General features: G+C 38.5%; 1 protein-coding gene across 5 annotated transcripts in view; it reads right to left on the bottom strand.

Moving 5' to 3' along the window:
* Positions 1–19803, bottom strand: part of GLG1 (golgi glycoprotein 1) — a 144197-nt gene that overhangs the window by 36506 nt on the left and 87888 nt on the right. For all 5 annotated transcript variants that reach the window (XR_004961082.1, XM_036273902.1, XM_036273904.1 and 2 more), the window contains exons 4-8: positions 15805–16020; positions 10275–10478; positions 8576–8647; positions 7245–7428; positions 1910–2124 (exon numbers count right to left, since the gene is read on the bottom strand). Coding sequence is in view for 4 of the 5 variants with exons in the window: in XM_036273902.1 (XP_036129795.1) it covers positions 1910–2124; positions 7245–7428; positions 8576–8647; positions 10275–10478; positions 15805–16020 (891 nt within the window). In the remaining variant the exon portion in view is untranslated. The remainder of the gene's footprint in view (positions 1–1909; positions 2125–7244; positions 7429–8575; positions 8648–10274; positions 10479–15804; positions 16021–19803) is intronic.

Genomic DNA, 19803 nt, shown 5'->3' with positions numbered 1-19803 from the left:
AGAGAGAGAGAAACACTGATGTGAGAGAGACACATTGATTGGCTGCCTCCCATATGACCCACTCTGGGGCCAGGGATCCAACCTGCAGCCCAGGTATATTCCCTTGACCAGGAATCGAACCTGAGACCCTTTAGTCCAAGGGCTGATGCTCTAACCACTGAGCAAACCAGTGAGGGCGAGTCACTAGCTTTTTTTTTTTTTAATTTAAATTTTAATTCTCACCTGAGGATATTTTTTCCATTTTTGCTCAGATAGAGTGGGAGGAAGGGAGGGAGAAAGGGAGAGAGGGAGAGAGGGAGAGAGAAACAATGACGGGAGAGACACACATCAACTGATTGCCTCCCACACAACCCCAACCAGGGCCAGGACAATCCACAACTGAGGCAGGTGCCCTTGACTGGAATCGAACCCGGGACTCATTGGTCTGTGGGCCAATGCTCGAACCACTGAACCAGACGGGCCAGGGCATCACTAGCTCTTTTAACAAGCCAGCCCCGGAGGTTATCCAGATGGCTTCAAAATAAAGTCAAGCCAATGTATTTTCTTTTTTCTGTACACCTTGGTACAAGTGTAGCCTCAATAAAAAAAATATATAGGTTTATTCTTGCCCAGCTGGTGTGGCTCAGTGGCTGAGTGTCGAACCATGCACTAAGAGGTTGCTGGTTCGATTCCCTGTCAGGGCACATGCCCAGGTTTTGGGCCCAATCCCCAGTGGGGGGCATGCAGGAAGCGGCCAATCTATGTTCTCTCTCACTGATGTTTCTATCTCTCCCTCTCTCTTCCTGTGTCTCTAAAATCAATAAAGAAAAAAAATATATGTTTATTCCTAACCACCCCCTCCCCTTTCCATGCTTCATTAAGGAATGAAATGCATATATAGGATGTCTTGATTAGTTCTTGGTCTGGGACCCAGGCACATACACTGTCACAGAGCTTTCCTAGGACAATCACCAGCAAGGGCTGCTCCTGAGGAACTACATCTAGAAGCTTTCTGTCTAGCTAGGCTTGTTATTTTGGAAAAGAGGCAACATTTGTCCATTTTCCCCATCATGTGATGTATAAATTATAGTCTACTGTGGGTCAGGGTAACAGAAGGTAAGGTGAAATTTTACTCCACATCAAAATTCTATGGAATCTTGCCCTGGCCAGTTTGGCTCAGCAGTTAGAGCGTCAGTCTGCAGTCCCAAGAGACCCGGGTTTGGTTTCTGCTAAGGGCATGTATCTCAGTTGCAGTTTGTTGCCGGCCCTGGTTGGGTCGTGCAGGTGGCAGCCACTCAATGTATCCCTTTCACGTCGATGTTTCTCTCTCTCTCTCTCTCTCTCCCCCCCCTCGCTCCCTCCCTCCCACTCTATCTGAACAAAAAAATGGAAATATGTCCTCGGGTGAGGATAAAAAAAATTTTATGGAATCTTGTTTCAGACTGTAAACTGTGATTTTACTAATTAGCAGAAAAAGAAAATTCAAGTAATATTAAATTTTTAATAAAAACACCAACAAAATAAAAGACTAATGAATTGTGTGTGTGTGTGTGTGTGTGTGTGTGTGTTTTAAGTTTCCCCGAGGACTCTGATGATGTACTAGAACTTGGTTTGCTTTGATTTTGAGTTTAGTAAATTCAATCCAGTAAGTTAAACTTTAAAAAGTTCTAGCAAACAATGCATTTTACGTATTTCTTTAAGTAGATAGCTCTTTTTATTTATTTTGAGCTTAAACTTCTGCCCTGCAGAAAAATCCATTCTTACTATGATATGTCTGGAGAAACGGTATTCGGTTCCATATCTGCTTCTTAGTACCTAATATTGACTGTGATATCACAAACAATCCAGATAAAGTTGGGACACTATCAGAAAGAAGCTTCTCAGCTGCTAAAATGTGACATTCACAATGGCAGTAAAAACATTTCCTTACCGCCTGCTGGCAGTTCATTCCAAGGTTCCCTTTCTCCCCTCGAACTACTTTCATCAGACAATGTAGGGTTCGTCCTTTACGATGTAATCCAGAACAGTGGTGTTCAATCTCTCCGCGACAGCTCAGGATGATCTCAGGGCTCAAAGAAAAGTCTTCCATCAACATGCGTCGGTAATCTAACATCTCCCCCTGGCACTCACTGCTCACTTGTCGTCCTAAATTAGGATTTAAGCCATAAAATTATAGTGAGCATTAGGATCGAATATTACCACATATGAGTACATATTTTCCTCTACAATATAATTAACTACTCATGTTATTATCTAGACCGAAAAGCTTAGAATTCAGCAAAAGCTTTATCAGCATAAAATTAGTTTAAGACTCCAGAGACTAGGGTTTATCTTGTTAGTGTTTTGCATTATACAGATTTTATACTACGACACTAGTAATGCAAATGTTTTTTTTATCTTTATTGTTAAATGTATTACAGATGTTCCTCATTTTTCCCCCATTGACCCCCTCCTCCCCCCTCCTGGCCCCCTCCTGCCTTTTCCCACACTGTTGTCTGTGTCCATTGGTTATGCATATATGCATATAAGTTCTTTGGTTTATTTCTTCTCACCCCACCCCAAACCCCTTCCCTTTGAGGTTTGTCAGTCTAGCAACCAATTTGTACTTCTTAATCCCTTCACCTTTTTCACCCATTCCCCCAACCCCCCTCCCATCTGGCAACCAACAAAATATTCTCTGTATCTATGAGAATGTTTCTGTCTGCCTGTTCATTTTGTTTCTAGATCCAATTGTCAATAGATATGTATTCATTGCCATTTTGTTTGTTCATATATTTTATCTTTTTCTTCGAAAAGACCCTTCAACATTTCATATAATAACGGTTTGGTGGTGATGAACTCCTTTAACTTTTTCTTGTCTGGGAAAGTCTTTATATGGCCATCGATTCTAAATGACAGCTTTGCAGGACAGAGTAATCTTGGTTGTATATTCTTTTCATCACTCTGAATATTTCTTGCCACTCCCTCCTGGCCTGCAAAGTTTCTTTTGAGAAATCAGCTGTCTTAAGGGAACTCCCTTGTAGGTAACTAACTGCTTTTCTCTGGCTGTTTTTAAGATTCTCTCTTTGTCTTGAACCTTTTGCATTTTGATGATGATGTGTCTTGGTGTGGGCCTCTTGGGGTTCATCTTGTTTGGGACTCTCTGTGCTTCCTGGACTTGTATGTCTGTTTCCTTCACCAAGTTAGTAAGTTTTCTGCCATTATTGTTTCAAATAGGTTTTTGATTTCTTGTTCTCTCTTTTCTCTTTCTGGCACCCCCAAGATGCGAATGTTGGCACACTTGAAGTTGTCCCAGAGGCTCCTTACACTATCCTCATTTTTTAAAACTCTTTTTTCTTTTTGCTGTTCTGATTGGGTGATTTTTGCTTCCTTATATTCCAAATCGATGGTTTGCTTCTTGGCTTTACCTACTCTACTATTGAATCTGTGTCAATTATTCTTTATTTTAGTTAGTGCCTCCTTCATTTTTGACTATGCATCTTTCATTTCTGACTGCTCCTTTTTATGCTCTTGAGGCCCTCACTAAGTTTGCTGAGGTTCTCACTAAGTTCACTGAGCATCCTTATGAGCAGTATTTTGAACTCAGCATCTGTTAGGTTGCTTATCTCCATTTCGCTTAGTTCTTTTCCTGGGGTTTTGTTCTGTTCTTTCATTTGGGACCTGTTTCTGTGTCTCCTCATTTTGGCTGCCTCCCTCTGTTTGTTTCTGTGTATTACTTAATGAGAGGTATGGGGCTATCTGAGACCAGATGCTGCTTGTTTGAAAGAATTTAGGAAAACCTGAAGCAGGATCCAAGACAGGCCAATCCTATGGTTAAGCAACTGGCAACAGCTTGGGTGGACCTGAAAGCTGAGTGTGGCGGGGCCTCAGGGAATCACCAGGGCAGGGCAACCAGTATGAGCCAGGTTGCTGGAGTCCCTGATATGGCAGCTGTCTGCTGCCCCAGGGAAGGGTCCCCCACAGGAACAAGGGCCTCTGACAGCACATTTGTCCCGGAGAAATTGCCCTCTCCAGCCCTCGCTCCAATGCCAAACAGCTCAGTTCTTCCCTTAGGTCTCTCACACCCCTTAAGCTGCCCCCCCTCCAAGCTTAGAGGGAGTGTGTCCGATAAGTCCGTGCGCGGGCCCTTTAAGAGGAGCTGCCTGGGGCTCCAGCTGCCTCAGCCTCCCTGACCTCAATTCCCGCTGGTTTTACAGCCAGAAGTTATGGGGACTTCTCTTTCTGGCACTGGAACCCTGAGCGAAGTGCCTGGTGTGGGATGGGGACTCCTCAGTCCTCAGGGAGGACCTTCCCAGCCGAGGTGTCCTCCTAATTTTTATCTGCCACATGTGGGTGTGGGACCAGCCCATCCACCTCCGCCCCTCCTGCCAGTCTGGATGTGGCTGCTTATTTAATTCTGTAGTTGTAGGACTTCCATTCCGCTTGATTTCAGGTGGTTTTGAATGATGGTTGTTCTGTAGTTTAGTTGTAACTTTGATGTGGTTGTGGGAGGACACAATACCGCGTTTACCTACCTGCCATCTTGACCGGAAGTCGTAATGCAAATGTTTTACCAATGAAAGTCTTATCAACAAGGTAACTATGTGGGTAAAAACAAAAGCCAAGAACAATCTCTACTGGCCTACACAGTTAAAGCTTGTGGAAAAGACTACACTTCCAATATTCACTATAGCTTTCCTTCTTCCTTCAGCTGTAAATGTCAACTGGGAAAACTTAAGACATGTTTTTTTTTGTTTTTTTTCATCCTCGCCCGAGGACATTTTTTTCCATTTTTTGTTCAGATAGAGCGGGAGGGAGAGAGAGGAAATGAGAGAGAGAGAGAAACATCGATGTGAAGGGACACATCGAGTGGCTGCCACCCGCATGACCAACCAGGGCCGGGGACAAACTGCAGCCAAGGTACGTGCCCTTAGCGGAAACCGAACCCGGGTCTCTCTGTACCGCAGGCCGACGCTCCAACCGCTGAGCCAAACCGGTCAGGGCAAGACATGTTTTAAAACACAGCTTTACTGAGGTATAATTGACATGTACTAAACTACATTTTTAAAGCACACAACGGGATAAGTTTGACATACATATACACTGAATCAAGATGCTGAACATACCCATCAACTCCAAAAGTTTCCCTATGCTTCTTTAATCCCTCCCTTCCTTTCCTCTCCACCCACATCCCCAGTCAACCACTGATCTGCTTTCTATGACTAGTTTACTAGCTTGCATTTTTTAGAAGTTTATATAAATGAAATCATATAATATGGACTCTTTTTTGTCTGACCTTTCACTCAGCATAACTATTTTAAGATTCATCCATGTATTGACAGTTCCTTCCTTTTTATTGCTAAGTAATATTATTTCATGATGTAGATATGCTATAATTTGTTTATCACTTCTACTGTTGATGGACATTTGGGTTATTTCCAGTTTTGGTCTATTACATATAGAGCTATTATTAGTATTCATGTACAAGAGTTTACATGGACATACACTTTCATATGTCTTGGGCAAATACCTAGAAGTTACATGGCTGGGCATATGGAAGATGTATGTTTAACTTTTAAAGAAACTGGTAAACTGTTTTCCAAAGTAGTTGTAACCACTAGCAATTACCATCAGCAATGTACAATAGTTTCAGTTTCTCCACATCCCTGTCAACACTTAACATGATTAGTCTTTTTTTTTTTTTTTTTTAGCAATCTTTGTAACTTCTCTGAATTATCTGTTCATATCCTCTGGCCACTTACTTACTTACTGAGTCGTTTTTGTGTTACGTGTCAATTTTCAGTTTAAGGACATTAACTATCTATTTTTTAAATACCAAAATTAGATTACATTATGCATACTGTCTTATAATATGCCTTTACTAGTCAATAATCTCCACCTTTCCATTTTAGGAAAATTTCACCTAATACCCAGACCTTAACCAATATTTCCCAGTTGTCTCCGAAACGTCTTTTGTTTGGTATTCAGTCCAAGACCATGCATTGTCTCTAGTTGCTATTCCATTGCTTTCAAACATCCAGATATGAAAAAAATTTCACCAAATAGTTCTGAGTTTTAATGATTGATTTTTTCCACTTAACTTTTTAATTAATAACCACCTGTCCCAGCACCATTTCAGTAAGAGGTAGAAATTTCATTTTTTGCAGCCTACAGCCAATATTAAGAAAGATAACCCTGGCCTTCTATAAATCCTTCTTGGTTCCTTTGTCAGGGGTTGACATTTGGACTACACAGACCATGAGTCACTCTACGGATGTAATCCTTTCATCGTTTACTGTTTACTTTCTTAACATCATCACTGTTATAATAACATTACCTATCACTTATTGTATGCTAAGTGCTATGCCAAATAGCCTCATCGAGTCCTCATATGAACTCCGCAACATAGGTAATATTATTTTTTTATAGATAAGAAAAATGAGGTTTGGAGAGATTAAAAAATGGAAACAATGAACACTCATCCAGTTAGTTTGGTGACAGAGCCATAAATTGAAGTCATGTCTCTCTGACCCAAAGCTCATGTGCTAAATGAGTATACTACCCTGACTCCCCTAAAACTGTGGTACGATACAGGGTGAGGCAAAGGTAGGTTTGCAGTTGTGAGTACATGAAACATAGAGTTTACTCTTGTATTATTTATTCATTGATGTTATTATTTTTAAAAAATCTACCCAAGGATATATTAATTGATTTGAGAGAGAGAGAGAGAGAGAGAGAGAGAGAAATATCAATGTGAGAGAGAAACTTCAACTGGCTACCTCCCATACACGCTCCAACAGGGCATCAAACCTGCAACCTGGGTATGTGCCCTGACTGGGAATTGAACTGGCAATCTTTTGATGTACAGGATGGTGCTCCAACCAACTGTGCTACACCGGCCAGGCTTATTTAGTAACTTGTATTATTTTCCATACAAACAACTATAAACCTACTTTTGCCCCAACCTGTAGGTATTTTTAAAAATTAAAATATTTGGATTTGAGAAATATACTTTACCTTGTAAAAAAAAAAAAAAAAAAAAAAAGTAAGCCAGGATATAAACAAAACAAAACAAAATTGGGGATTACTGAGCTAAGAGAAAGGGCCTTCAATGGCAGAGATAACAACCCCTCAGTTCCTAGAGTGATGCTTACAAAGAAAGGCTCTTAAGTAACAAGGCATAGCTGTACTCAAAAGAACACATACAGGCAAAGAGTAATGGTACAGAAACTTTAGAATGTAAATCCAAAAAGGAATAAAAAGGATAAAAAGAAATAAACTCTCACCTCTATGCACAGCTGACTCCAGACACATCAGAAGGTAGGACAGTCTGGCTTCTCGGGACCGGGGAAGGTTTTCCACATTGCACCGGTATTTTTTTAAGTCACTCTTACAGGACTTGGCCAATGAATAACTGACCTTATAATCTTGTGCAATCAGCTTTTGGCGGGTCGTCAGTGCTTCTCGACACTGAGTAAAGAATACAGTGAAAGAACTGTAAGACTTGTTCAGGTGCTTGAGATGTTCACGTGTATCTCTCATGGCCAAATATATGTATGTCAACAACCACTGCAGTTGTTACCAAAATGCCTCTTTTAGGTTTGGTTAAAATTGAACACAAATATTCTAAATTAGTGTGGCAAGAGGAAAAGGTAAATGGGTGGGAAGCCCTAGAATTCTATAGTGAATTGCTGATTGTTGCTGCAACAGTAGCTATCCTAAACACATATGTATTTGGTAGATTCTAATACACGAACTTGACAAAGCATTCTTTTCCTATTTAACAATATTCCTAAAGTAAATTTCACCAGAACCAAAGTGGCAACTAACGTAATACTCTGAAAGTTCCACACTATGCTTTTTAAATATAATTACTCAAGAGTAAAGGAACTGAAACGAAAAACATTTCTTTGGCTATATAGGAAAGTAAATGACAGAATAAAATAACAACAAAAATAATTACTTTTAAAAGTAGTAAAAAGATTTCTGCATTCATCTAGGAAAAGAGGATTAACAGTAATGAGACTGCTTAATGAGACATCTGCTGAGAAATTAAATAACCAGTTACTTATGATGCATATTCGTTTGGTTAACCTAAACTTCCTGAGTATGCAGGACTGGCTTCAGTGTGATTCTGATATAAAATTCTCCAATTTTGCCCTGGCTGGTGTGGCTCAGTTGGTTGGGCATCATCCCATGCACCAAAAGGTTGCTGGTTCGATTCCCGGTCAGGGCATGTGCCTGGGTTTCAGGCTTGATCCCCAGTACGGGGTGTGCAGCCAATCCGTGTTTTGCTCTCTCTCTTTCCCTCTCCCTTCCTCTCTTTCTAAAAAAATCAATTAAAATATCTTTTAAAAAAATTTCTCCAATTTTACTCCCCAAACTGATTCACAATTGGTTTCCCAATGTCCAGATATTACAAATAAAGCTTCATTTTCTTGGCTTAAGCAAAACATGCTTTGGTTTTCCACTAAAAGCCATGTATCTCGCCTCTGAAAAGGGTTAGCTTTACCAGTCACTTATTTTGGTAACAATGTATAAGAATATTATTTGAGATGATTTGGGAAAACTTTAAAGAAATGAATAAAATATTGGTTTGTTTCAAAGTGATACTTACCTTTTCACTCATGGATTCTTCAAATTTATGGTTGAAGAGGCACTTATATACTCTGCCTTCACCGGCTTGTGTCTATAACATGAAACATACCCATTATGAAGATTTACTAAGTAGTTATACCAGACATTACTTATAATCCCATATAGAACTTTTTGTTAAATTAATATAATGTGTTTGCCCTGGCTGGTTTGGCTCAGCGATTAGGGCTTTGGCCCATGGACCAATGAGTCGCAGGTTTGATTCCAGTTAAGGGCATGTGCCTGAGTTGCATTTCATCCCTGGCCCTGGTTGGGTCATGTGGGAGGCAACCAGTTGATGTGGTTCTATCACATCGATGTTTCTGGCCCTCCCTCCCTCCCACTCTGTCTGATAATAAGTAGAAAAATATCCTCGGGTGAGGAATAATAATTAAAAAAAAATTTAATATAATGTGAGTACCTTTGAACAAATGGCTCAGCCATTTGTAAAATTGAAAGGAAACAATAAAGATAAAAATTTGTTTCCCACAATGTCTGACTATTGTCATTTAGTCCCAGATATACTGTTAATTAGGAAATCAAGAGAAGTATCAGTGAGCCCTGGCCAGTTTGGCTCAGCACTTAGAGTGTTGGCCCACGGACCACAGAGTCGCAAATTCAATTCTGGTCAAGGGCACGTACCTGGGTTGCAGGTTGGATCCCCAGCCCCGGCTGGAGTTGTGTGGGAGGCAACCAAACGATGTGTCTCTCTCTCGGTGATGTTCCTCTTTCTCTCCCTCCCTCCTTTCCTCCTACTCTCTCTAAAAAAAAGAGAACTGTCAGTGAGTCTCCCTTTTTACAATATGAAACTCTTATAATTAGTGGCTTTGACTGTTAAAGCTGTTAAATCAAAACAGAAGGAAGAATGGGAGTGTACACAAGTCATTCTCAGTTCTTCATTGTAAACATGGACATTCTTCTATTTAAAGTGTTAGAAAGTTATGCTCTAGGGTCTGTGAGTACCCAGGGATATGGTTTTAAAAACTAGCTATCTGCTCTGGCGGGTTTGGCTCAGCGGTTAGAACATTGACCCACAGACCGGAGAAACCTGGGTTCAGTTCCCACTAAGGGCACGTACCTCGGTTGCAGTTTGTCCCCAGTCCCAGTTGGGGTTGTGTGGATGGCAACCACTCGATGTGTCTCTCATGTCCTCTCTCACGTGGATGTTTCTCTCTCTCTCTTCCTTCCTCTCTCCCTCCCACTCTACTATCTGAAGATAAATGCAAAACAATGTCCTCGTGTGAGGATAAAAAAATAAATTAAAAACTAGCTACCTGGTTTTTATGGTTTTGTTTTTTGTTTTATCTTAGTCAAAATCATATAAATATAAATATAAATATGTAATATAGCAAAGTTTTAGCCATGTAATAGATGTGAATGGGAATCCCTGGTAAAACAGGATTCCTATAGATAAAATAGACTCCCAAGAACTGAAATCAAGAAGTTAGGTAAAGTAGAAAAAATAATGTGTGGAGATCATCAGAAGCCAAATGTTAACTAGATGTTAAATCAAAGCTGGGCATACAGTATCATTTTCTGTTATCTGAGACCAACTCTGTCTTCCATTTTTAGTAGCTTTTCTACATATAAAGTTTGTGTTAGTTTTTCTTTTTGGAATAGAGTATTTAAAAATATTTAAAAAGAAAAAGAAGAAAAGAAGAATAGTTTCTGAACTGACTCACATTTTCACAAAAACGCTCCCGATCATCTCGGCAAGCAAAATATAAATGCCGGTCTAAATGAAAGTCATCTGAGGACAGCTCAGCCACCCGGAGAATGGCTTTCTTGCAGAGTTCAGAGACTTGAATCTTGGGATCTCTTTCTTCTGCTTCCTTCACCAGGCCTTTCTCCAAACATGATACCACTTCACCTTGTGAATGTGCACCCTAAAACAGTAAGGGTACTAATATTTTTAAACTCTCACCACAATGACTTTCAAATAAACATCATTTGGTTAAAAAAAACAAACAAATCCTCAATATATAGTTAGCTTATTGATGTTCTATTGAGAAACCAGGTGGGAACCAACAACACTACTGAAGTTACAGAAAATGTCCTCAATAATCTTTGATTAGAATATAGTACAAATGGAAATAGAGATCCTGGGAAATTAAGTATAGTTTAATTAGCACTAGACATAGAAACCTGAGTTTTTAAAGTTTAAAATGTCAGAAACATTTAAAAGAATTACGTTAGCCCAATGTTCTGATCATAGCTGATGTCTATATGGAAATAACATTGCAGAAATCTGTTCATTTATCTCTGAAGGGTTAATCATTTCTCAAATGACAGTGCTTTTAGTCAAGTTAAAAAGATAAAACATAAAATCCATTGAAAAAAGATATTATAGAGAGTTTCCTTCTCCTTTTTTCTATTCTATACTGTCCACAAAGACCCAAATATATACAATCTGTAGCGTAATATTCACTTTGATGTTTTGAATTTATCTTAATGCCATTTTAAAGAGATTACCACTGTTTATACAAACTGCTTTTGAGAGCTTTCCTAAAACCATCCAATTACCTTTAATTGTACACTGCATCATCCCCATAGCAACCACAACATTCATTCATTCAAAATATGAGAAACTTCTCCTAAATATTTTCTATCCAAGAATTCTAATCTTCTATACTCAAAAGCTATGCTTCAATAACCTGAGAGGTATAACCATTAATACAGCAAGCCAAAGGAGACGAAAAGACAGTGCTATCATTTATTTACACATACACACACATAAAATCTTGTTATAGTAAGATACCATGTCTATGAAATCATCTGTACATAATAAAAGACTCCTAGCCAAATAGGGAAACATTGAATTTAAGTAAAGTTTCAATTCAACAGGAAAAGTATAGTTCTTTTCTATTTAGTTGTAATAGAGTTTGCTCTATAGCACACTATTTTCCAAATAGTTCCACAATAAATTTCATGTTCTCTCCTAATATACCTGTGAAGAGGGAATAACAGCGGTGTAGCTCTTGAACAGATACACAAACAGAGGCTTAGAGGCATTTATCAACTTATCCAAGTAGCAGAATGTAAGGTGCCTAGCTAAGACTTTGGAGGGGTTCTATGAAACTCCTAAAATTTGTATGTGGGTTTTATATATTTTTTCCAAAGAAAATTCATAGCTTTCATTTTCAAAAGCTTTGCTGACCAAAAAAAAAAAAAAAGACTGGGAAGCACAATATACTAGCAGATTCTCATGTCTTAACCTTTCTCACTGGCTTTATGATTCTAATGCTTACAAACCTAAAATGACCAAAAATATTTTTGGAAAGTAATTCTGAACAGATAAAACTCATGGACAAGACAAAAAGATGACAACAGAGAGAAAAGTGAACACAAACTCCACAAATCTGGAGTAAGGCGTATGTTTTCTTCCTAATTTATGAGTGACATTCAAGTCTGTCTATGACCCACTTAGACAAAGCCTAACCATTTCCACTTCCCAAAGGAAATACAAACCTACAACAAACACAGATTTGGACAGAAACATACCAGTCACTTATTGTTTACAGTATACAAGACATTATTATACACATGGCTTTATGTTATAAAACAAAGTCCTATACGAAATTTTAGTAGCCCATAATAACTTACTTAGATGCTTGCTAGCAGTTAGGTCTTAATCGTATGAGAGACTGAAAATAACAGCATGATAGTCAAACTTGTTTAGATTCAACGTTTAGTCCTGGTACAGAAATGATTTCCATGTAATGAGTTGAACTATTTCCTTGTATACTTAGTGTTTATAACTGTTTCAAATGTACTGCCAGTAAGATTAACTAAGGCTGTTATATTTTTTAATGGCTCCATTTGCTTCTTATTGGATTTAAGGCGGCATCATTGTGGTTTGAGACCCCCTAAGGAATCTGAGACTTAATTTTAATTATAGCAATTATAGCACCACATATTGGTATCAGGTCATAACATGACCTCCACTGGATGTTTTCATTAATCATACTTTATTTTAGATATATTTTTTCAAATAAAAATATTTCAGGAATTCTTCTCAGTTCCCTAGGGTCTCTGAGCTTTTTATTTCAGCCCATTTGAGTTATATAATGTATGCAAATATTTGACAAAGAAGATTATATGACTAATTACTGAATATAAATGAAAGCAAGAGAGGTGAACTACACATTTGCACATTATCTACAAGAAAATAATTACTTAGGTTAAAAAAAGTTAAGTTATTAATACACAGGCTTGACATATAAATAACAGATGATCCAGTAAATGGATTTACACTGAGTTTAAAATTCTATTGTGGTGAGTCCTGGCCAATGTGGTTCAGTGGTTAGAGCATCAGCCCCACAACGAAGGGTCAAGGGTTTAATTCCTGGTCAAGGGCATGTACCTGGGCTGCAGGTTCAATCCCTGGCCCAGCTGGGATATGTGCAGGAGGCAACCAAATGATGTCTCTCTCTCCATCCCTTCCCTCCTTTCACTCTCTGTGACAAATAAAAAAAGAATGGAAAAAATATCCTCAGGTGAAGATTAACTAACTAACTAACTAACTAACTAACTAACTAAAATTCTATTGTGGTGAGAAAAATGTCTGTTTTAAAACTACTACTAGTGTACTGAATCAGTTTTTAGCAGTTTGATAGGTAATGTTTTTCCTTCCCTATATACTATGTCCCCACTACCCACCTTTAATGACAGAGAAGGATAACATTAATCTAAAAAAGGTAGGCAAGACCTGGCTGGTGTGGCTCAGATGGTTGGAGTGTTGTCTTGTATACAAAAAGTTTGTGGGTTTGATCCCTGGTCAGGTTATGTATGGGAGGAAACCAATCAATGTTTCTCTCTCACATCGATATTTCTCTCTCTCCCCCTCTCCCTCAAATCAATAAAAACATATCCTTGGGAGAGGATTAACAAAAAAGGTAGGCAACAACTCAGTTTTCATCTCTGCTATAAATTCTCCATTCCAATGTTTTTAGTGTCTTCTGTGATCTACATTACTACACAAAGAGAAAAAGAATGTCTGAATTATTCGAAGTAGTTGGTTAAAAGCAGGAAATGATAAACTACTGGGTGAAAAGTATAATAGTAGTAATAATATGGCACATGTCCACATTAAGTTCCTGTATTGGATGACACATCCTACTTTCTCTTCAGACTATGTAAATCATTTACACTTTTACTTCTGGAGATCTGCACTTTCATTTTAACAATATTAATTTAGAAAATCTAAAGATCTTATTAATATATAGGTCTTTGTTCTAAATTTTATATATATTAACATTTGCGAAAAAATTATCACAGTTTTGAAATCATGACATTTATATGTTCACAGACAGGCGGGTACAAACAGGCTAACCATGACCCGTTCTCCTCTGATCTTTGGAGCAGGTCAGTTCAAGCCAGTCACAGAGGAGTTTGCAAGCTTCAGTGGCAACAAATTTTACATTGATGAGCCTGTTCTCTTCTGTGGTCAGAAGCTGACTCATTAATTTTTAAATAACTAGACAATACAGAAGTAAACTATAGTTAGAAAAGGCAAAGAAGGGCTCAGGGCATGCTTCCTTTTTAAAATTTGGCTATAGCACCAGAGTGAATTATATAGGAAGGAACATGCAGAAGTGCAGGCATGAGGGATCTTAACTGTCCCCAAAATACAAGAAAGCCTTTGATGCCAGAGTTGGGGTTACTCGTATAAACAGAAATTCATCTAACTGGTAGGTATTGCAAAAGATAAAAATAACCAAAATATGCATGTTGATGGGCCACAGAAACAGCTTTTGTTATTTTAACAAAGCTCAAAACAACCCTCACTGTCATGCCTTCTGGCTCTAGCACTATTATTTTCTGCAGTCATTTCAATCACTGCAGACTTAACTCATATATGCCATTGAAAGCAGGTTTTATATTGACAATTCAGATTGCTAATGGGAAGCTAACTAGTGATTATCTTGGCAGTCAATAGGGAAGAACTACTACAAAGAACTACTACAACCATGAATTGTCATGGTTCACTCTATAGCATGGACCACTAATCACAAATATAAAAAAGTATCATCACTGATTCCTGAAAAGTGTGTCTGGAACACGTAGGTGAAGATTTCAAAAACAGCGAGGGTTGGAATTGGATATAATCTCCAATAACCTAAATAAATCAGAGGAGCTTCCTGAATTATCAGGGAGACTTAAGTGCTGGGAAAGAAACAAATCTGCCTTCTTTATTCAAATTGGCCTCTTTAGCTGTCTGAAAGCTGTATGCCAAGTTCACAGTACTCTCAAGGAGTGCCCTGTGAAAGGACCAGAGCCCTGTGCTGGTGTGAAAGAAAGGGCACTTGGTGAAAGCCAGACAATAACCAGCACTAAAACCTTCATTTGAACTGGTGTGTGCAGTGTGTAGTGTGCAGTTCTGGCATACAATGCCATGCCCCCTTTCTTCCAGGAGAAAGCCTGCAAAGCATGGCGCAATGAATATATACAGGCAAAGGGACAAATCGATTTTATTTTTCTTCATATTTCCTAAACAGCAGATTAATGAACAGTGGCAATTAATAGCTGATGCCATACCTGGGCTCTGGACTACCTCTCCCACTGTGAACAAATTCAGAATAAACCTGGTCAAACCTCCACTGAGACTTTCCAGACAACAGACTAATAAGGACAAAAATAAGATCCAATATAATTAAGGAAGAAGAAACTAGCTAGACGGTTATTTTCTTTCCTGTCTTTACTAAAGTGAGTTCTTCTGAGATATAGATAATATATCACATTTGTAGAGTATCTTTCTTCTGACAAGCTAGAAGTACTTTCATATCTTAAAATTTTTTTAATATTTAAATATCTTCTTTAGTACTGATGTGCTGAGTGATTTTTCTATGGCATCAGTGAGGGTATATGCAGAGAAAGTTTTCAGAACTCAAGTCTTTCCTAACCCAACTACCATTCCTACAAGACTACAAATGCCTTTCCAGAGATGTTACAGATAATCAGCAAGTATTTTAGTATTTTGGATAACACACTACTCTTAGCAGATATTAATTCCTCTACTTCTCCAAATTTTTGGAACATTGTGTCACAACCAGATGAAATGCATTCATAGGTCAATTAGCCTTAGATCTTGGGGCTTCTGGACTTCAACTTTAAGGCCATCTCCAGCCCTAAATATTTTCCAAGCCAGTTATATAAAGCTTTTCATTTATCAAGTCCATAAGACCCCTTTGGTGAAGTCAATGTAGTACATACCTTTTCTCCAAGCCGAATGCTGCCACATTTCAGAATGTTGATATCATTTTTGCAGTCATCCATGAAGCCACAGATTAGACGGTAATCACTGAAAATGATGGCCGTCATCTTGGTGATATATTGGTGACACTGGTACTCAGTGATGTTACCTCGATGATCCACCAAGCAGGAAACCAAGTAACCTTTTCCTACTGGTTCATCAGCACATTCTTTAATCTGCTCAAAAGAAGGCGGTTGTTTTACATAAGTATTCTATTCTCACCTCAAACAGCTTTTATGAAAAAAAGAATGTTTGACATTTTCTTGTTGATAGGTTCATGCCTACTCAGACTGTTGGCCCTCTAGGAAATAACTGACTAATGTATTTTGCAAAAAAAATACATACATATACAAATGCTAGATAGAACTCATGTCCAAATGGAGTAAAAAGAGCTGTTAAAAATTTCAGCTTTATTGAGATACAAAAAGAGCTTTTAACATTCTAAATGATTCTACTGAGAAATCCCTTTAGGCTTGCAAAGAATGCAGTGGACAGTGAGGAGATTAATCTAGAGAATAGGTCTGGAGAACAGGTGCAGAACTGAAGTCAGGTTGCATGTCCCAAGCCAAGCTACACAGCAAACTATTACCATTAAGTAAACCTAATGGCCAAGGGGAGGAAGGAGGGAAGGTACAATATTATTTCTTGATATGACATTAATGTGTTCTGAATTAACTATAAATATGGACATGTGTTTTTGAACTTAGTAAAATCTCAGCTTCACCACTGTGGTCTGGAATAGAATCATGTTTAAAATAATGATGAGTGCAGTCTGGCAAAGAGTTTGGGAAGGGGAAGGACACTACAAATTTAATTTGGGTGGTTTAGACACATGATTTAGTGGATCAAGCATACGGTGATTCCACATGGTTAGTGGTCCTGCGAAGTGCATACCAAACCACAAGTGCTAATGAAGCAAACTAGCCACAAAAAAAAAAAAGCTGAAATTCAGGCATAAAAAAGTGAAATCTACTTATAGGGTTAACAAGCTTGAATTTATTATAAAGCAAAGAAGATTGTTTGGAAAAAGCCTACTATTGCATTTAGAGAAATTAAAAGCAAACAAAAATGGCAGTTTTGAGAAGAGGAAGGAACCAAATGTAAATATTTCTTCTGAATAAAAATGAGAAGGGAATTTAAAAAAATTTTTTATCCTCACCCGAGGACATTTTTACATTTATCTTCAGATAAAGCGGGAGGGAGAGAGGGAGGGAGAGAGAGAGAGAGAGAAACATCGATGTGAGAGAGACACATCAACTGGCTGCCACCCACACGACCCCAACTGGGGCGGGGACAAACTGCAACTGAGGTATGTGCCTTTAGCAGGAACTGAACTCGGGTCTCTCTGGTCAGCAGGCCAATGCTTTAACTGCTGAGCCAAACTGGCCATGGCTGAAGGGAATTTTTTTTGTTTTATTGGATTTTTAAAAATTTATTAATTTGTTTTTGTTACAGATGTTTCTCATTTTTCTCCCATTGACATCCACCTCCCCTTCCCCTCTGCCCCATACCCAGCTTTGCTGTCTATGTTCATTGGTTATGCATACATGCATGTAAGTTCTGTGGTTTATCTCTCCCTCCCCAACCCCTCCTCCTCTGAGGCTTGTCAGTCTGTACCCCACCTCTATGTCTCTGGGTTAATTTTGTTCAGCAGTTTGTTTAGTTCACTATATTCCACAAATAAGTGAGATCATGTGATATTTATCTTTCTCTGCTTGGCTTGATTCACTTAGCACAATACTCTCCAGATCCTTCCATGCCATCTCATAGGATAAGAGATCTTTCTTCCTTACAGCTGCAGAGTATTCCATTGTGTATATGTACCAAAGCTTTTTTTATCCACTCATCTATTGATGGACACTTGGGTTGTTTCCAGATCTTAGCTATTGTAAATAGTACTGCTATGAACATAGGGTACATATATTCTTTCTGATGGGTGTTTCAGGTTTCTTAGGGTATATTCCTAGAAGTGGGATCACTGGGTCAAATGGCAGTTCAATTTTTAACTTTTAGAGGTAACACCATAGTGTTTTCCACAGTGGCTGCACCAGTCTGCATTCTCACCAGTAGTGTACTAGAGTCCCCTTTTCTCCACATCCTCACCAACACTTGTTTGATGATTTGTTGATGGCAGCCATTCTGACAGGTGTAAAATGATACCTCACAGTTTTAATTTGCATCTCTCTGATGATTAGTGACGTTGAGCATTTCTTCATATATCTCTTGGCCTTTTGTATGTCCTGTTTGGAGAGGTGTCTATTTAGCTCCTCTGCCCATTTTTTAATTGGGTTCTTTGTCTTCCTTTTTTTGAGTTGTATGAGCACTCTATATATATTGGAAATTAACCACTTATCTGATGCATCATTGGCAATTATGGTTTCCCTTATAGTGGGATCCTTTTCTGTTTTGATGGTTGTTTCTTTTGCTGTGCAGAATGTTTTACTGGTTTTTAGAAACCAGTGGAGACCATTCTCCACTATTATATCAGTTATTTTAAATATGTACACCTGACAGAACAAATACAATCTCTTTCCCAAAAAGTGCTGGGTGGAGGACATACCACACACTTATTATCCGATAGGCCACTGGGTCTCTTTATGCCTAACTCCAGACGAAGTCAAAGACTCAATTCAAGACAGAAAATTGTGTTTAATTTTAGAGAAGCAAGCTTTGGAATTTAAGTAAACAGTTTCACACTGGCTTCAAGAGGCAGCATGGATGTTCAACAGTCAAGATGCATGCAGTTCTTTCAGCTTAACCTTGAGTTCTTTTTTTTATGTGATGCCTAATAAGATGACCATCAATATTAATCCCAGGAAAAGAGGTTTTTGTTTTGTTTTGTTTTTTCTTAAGCAAAACAGAGTTCAGTTACAAAAGTAAAAGGAAGGCCCTGGCCAGTTTGGCTCAGCAGTTAGAGCGTCAGCCCATGGTCCCGAGAGACTTGGGTTCGGTTCCCACTAAGGGCATGTACCTCAGTTGTAGTTTATCCCCGGCCCTGGTTGGGGTCATGTGGGTGGCCACCAGTCATGTCTCTCTCACATCAATGTTTCTCTCTCTCTCTCCCTCCTTCTCTCCCTTCCGCTCTATCTGAAGATAAATGCAAAAATGTCCTTGGGTGAGGATTAAAAAAAAAAAAGTGAAAGGAGGAATAGCCCCTTGAAAATCTGAGCATTTGTAAGTCAACCACTAAAAAAACCATGTATTTAACAACAACAACAAAAAACAGAACTAGTGGCAGACATCTGGGTTTGAAATTTTAACGAAGAAGTATTCAGATAGGCTCTAACACTGGGCAATCAGCAGTTTAAAAATCTGAAGAAATAACAAGAGCACAACTTGAACTGAAGCCCCAGTAAGAAATTTAAATTTCCTTTTATTTTTAATCCTCACCCAAGGTTATTTTTCTGTTTATCATCAGATAGAGTGGGAGGGAGGAAGAGGAAAGGAAAGAGAGAGAGAAACATTATTGTGAGAAAGACGCGTTGACCTGTTGCCTCCAGGGACGAACTACAACCAAGGTATGTGCCTTAGACCAGAATCGAACCCCGCTCCTCATTGGTCCGCAGGCCGACACTCTAACCACTGAGAAAAACCGGCCAAGTAGATGTATATTTACTTTTAATCACTTGAGATCTTACTGAAACACCAAGATGTAGTACCTATTTATATTTCAGTTCACCACCAATTACAATAGGATATATAGTGTTTGAATGATAAGTTTATACTTTTCTTCAGCCACTCTACTAGATAAAAGTTTAAGATAACAGAAAAAAAATGTCTAAGATTAACAGCAAAAACAACATTAAATCATCAACATATTTATGAATGGGAATAAACTCTGAAGTGGCTGTGGAGCAGATCCACTCTATTTTTGACATGAAGGCAGAAAAAAAGCAAGGCAGTATTTGGTTCAAACATGGGGCATATATAAAAAGTTTGGTTTGCTGTTTGTAGGTATT

Source organism: Molossus molossus, unplaced genomic scaffold, assembly GCF_014108415.1.
Source record: "Molossus molossus isolate mMolMol1 unplaced genomic scaffold, mMolMol1.p scaffold_m16_p_21, whole genome shotgun sequence".
Lineage (NCBI taxonomy): Eukaryota > Metazoa > Chordata > Mammalia > Chiroptera > Molossidae > Molossus > Molossus molossus.
This window is presented reverse-complemented; position numbering and strand designations above follow the sequence as displayed.